The sequence below is a fragment of the Buceros rhinoceros genome, unplaced genomic scaffold, assembly GCF_000710305.1.
Source record: "Buceros rhinoceros silvestris isolate BGI_N320 unplaced genomic scaffold, ASM71030v1 scaffold2446, whole genome shotgun sequence".
In the NCBI taxonomy this organism is placed as follows: Eukaryota; Metazoa; Chordata; class Aves; order Bucerotiformes; family Bucerotidae; genus Buceros; species Buceros rhinoceros.
The window spans coordinates 8712-11081 of record NW_010419118.1 but is presented as its reverse complement, the minus strand read 5'-3'; the positions used below and the strand labels follow the sequence as shown (position 1 = coordinate 11081).

Sequence of the window (2370 nt, the reverse complement as noted above, 5' to 3'; positions counted from 1 at the left end):
TCGGAAGAGAAAGAGGTTTCACAGAAATACCGTGCATCCTCGGACTGTTCCCAACTGCTGTTGTTGGCCTGGGGGTGGCCATGGGGCTTGGTTCCTGGGATATTTCTCCCTTTCTGGTGGCTTACTGGAGGGCATTTGTGCAGTGGAGGTAGACGCGGAGCTTCCTCTCATCGGCTCCTGTTAGGCTGACCTGCAGCACCTTGGTACCCACCAGCTTCTTGTAGAGCAGTGAGAGCCAGTAGTCCTGGGAGGCATAAAACAACGTGTAAGTACTTGTGTACATACCACAAACTCCACACAGTCTAATGTAACATTCATTTTGCGGGTAATTTGAGGGGGTTTTTTCCCCCCATAATTTTTTGCTTTACCAAGTTTTTCACCGTTTCCACTTAAATTCCCACAAACATCATAGCTAAAGAGAAAACCCTGCCTCCAGGCTGCAGAGCAGCTGTGTTTACAAGGTGACTTAGAGTCATTACAACAGGCAAATCTAGTTTCTCTGGGGGAAGAGACTGTTTGCATTTTGGAAACGCCCTTCTGTAGGGCACAGAGCACCTCAGGGCTGAACCTGAAGGGGATGAGCTGCTCTTCTTGCGGGAAAGCCAGTGTCCAACCCACAGATGCAATGCCAGGAAGAAACTTAAAAACTTTTATGCCTTTCACTAACATCATCTCAGGGTTAATTTCTCACCACCAACAAGAGTAGAACCTCTGGCACCCCAGTGTCAGGCCAGTGCCCGAGAGCAAGGTGATGCCCAGTGCAGACTCATTTTTTCTAGGTCTGCATTTTCTTTTGTCTTGACCACTACTGTTCCTCTGTAAAGTCCATGGCTGTACCAGTGAGAGCACGTGGTCTGTGCAGGCGTGTTTCAGGACTGGGAGGCTGCAGGCAGGCTGCATTTTGCAGCATTGCTTCTTTGAGTCAGCCCCCGAGGAGAATGTGCTCCAGCTGGTGGGTTTCAGAGAGCTTCTCCGAGCTCTCTGTCTGTGACATTCTCCTAGAAGGAAAACTGTTTCTCTCCTGACTCACCACACGCCCACGGAAGTGACTTTCCCTGCTGGCTTGCATGCTCAGCCCCTCTGCAGGGCTGACACTGCTGTGCTTCCTCATTTCCATGCTAAGTAAAACTGATGGACCCCGGTTTAGATTTCCCTCCCTCTAAAGCATTATTATATTGATTTACATTTGTACTGCCTGTAGGTGAGGAACAAGGCACATGCTTTCAGTCCAAATTAAATCTGTTTTAAATGAGGGAATAAAAAGCTCAAAGCAACCAGCTTGACAATGCAGCCCCTGGCACAGGCACCAGCTGAACAGGCAAGGCAGAAAACCCCTGTGTGCTGGGTTTCTTCTGAGATAGTCTCTGTGAGCCTGTGTAAATCACAGCTTGGAAGCAGAAAAATGAGAGGGAAGCTAACAAGAAAGATGCTCTGCTCTCACCCCAAGGTGCTACTAGCACAAAGAAACATGCTGTACGTGCAAGAACAATATATAGCTCAAATAATAGTGTTTCATCACAGCAGAGTGTTATTTCCTAAGAAATCCAGCGATACTAAATGCACATTTCCATCTAATTATCTTTCAGCTACTACTGAAGGCTAAGTATGCTCATGGCCTAAGAAATGCTTGAGGCTTGACTTCATCATGATTTGCTTTTCACTTGGGATATAATTCATACCTCATATCATTTCTATTTAAAAGCTACTTATCACTCAGCTGAGGAGCACTGAAAGCAAAACAGTCTACCCAGAAAAGCCTGGTGAACTCCAGGAATGTTTGCATACAAATCAGAGCATCACGTCCAAGAGATCGGTCTCTGCTGTGCTGTAGACTAGCTGCATCCCTGCAGATGCAGGAAGTATCTTGTGTCTTGTGTGTATATATCATCATCATGGCTCGGTTTCGTGAACGAAGATCTGGGAAGGGCTGTTCCCACGCTCACTGCAAGCGATGAGTGCACCCTTTGGGCCTGCGCGGTGGATTTTTTAGGCGAGGCACCAGCGTGCGCAGAACTGGCTCCACCCTTTACACCTGAGGTTCATCTGCCAGGGCCTGGCGAGCTTGGACGGTGACAGCGAAGTCCTCGGGTCGTAGGTTTGGTTACAGTGTCCTTCTCTGAGATGGAGCCTTACAAGGCTAAACGAGCTCCATCTGCCCGGGTTTGGGGTCAGAGTTGTCCTTCTCCTAGGATGGTGCCCGAAGGCTAGTGAGCCCATCCTGCCCGTGGACACACTTTGCCTGACCCTTCAGCTGAGACCTGTCTGGCCTGGGAGACCCCACTGGAGGCACATGCCACCCCCAGCACAGCTCTCGGCCTCACAAGGGCACGCAAGCTCCTTCCCCACAGCAAGGGGGTGCCCGTGAAAGAG

General features: G+C 49.5%; 1 protein-coding gene across 1 annotated transcript in view; it reads right to left on the bottom strand.

Annotated features, from left to right (window-relative positions):
• HPSE (heparanase) overlaps positions 1 to 2370 on the bottom strand; it is a gene marked incomplete at its 5' end in the record, with an annotated part of 11087 nt that overhangs the window by 1145 nt on the left and 7572 nt on the right. The window contains one exon of the mRNA XM_010138760.1: positions 126 to 244. Coding sequence (XP_010137062.1) covers positions 126 to 244 — 119 coding nt within the window. The remainder of the gene's footprint in view (positions 1 to 125; positions 245 to 2370) is intronic.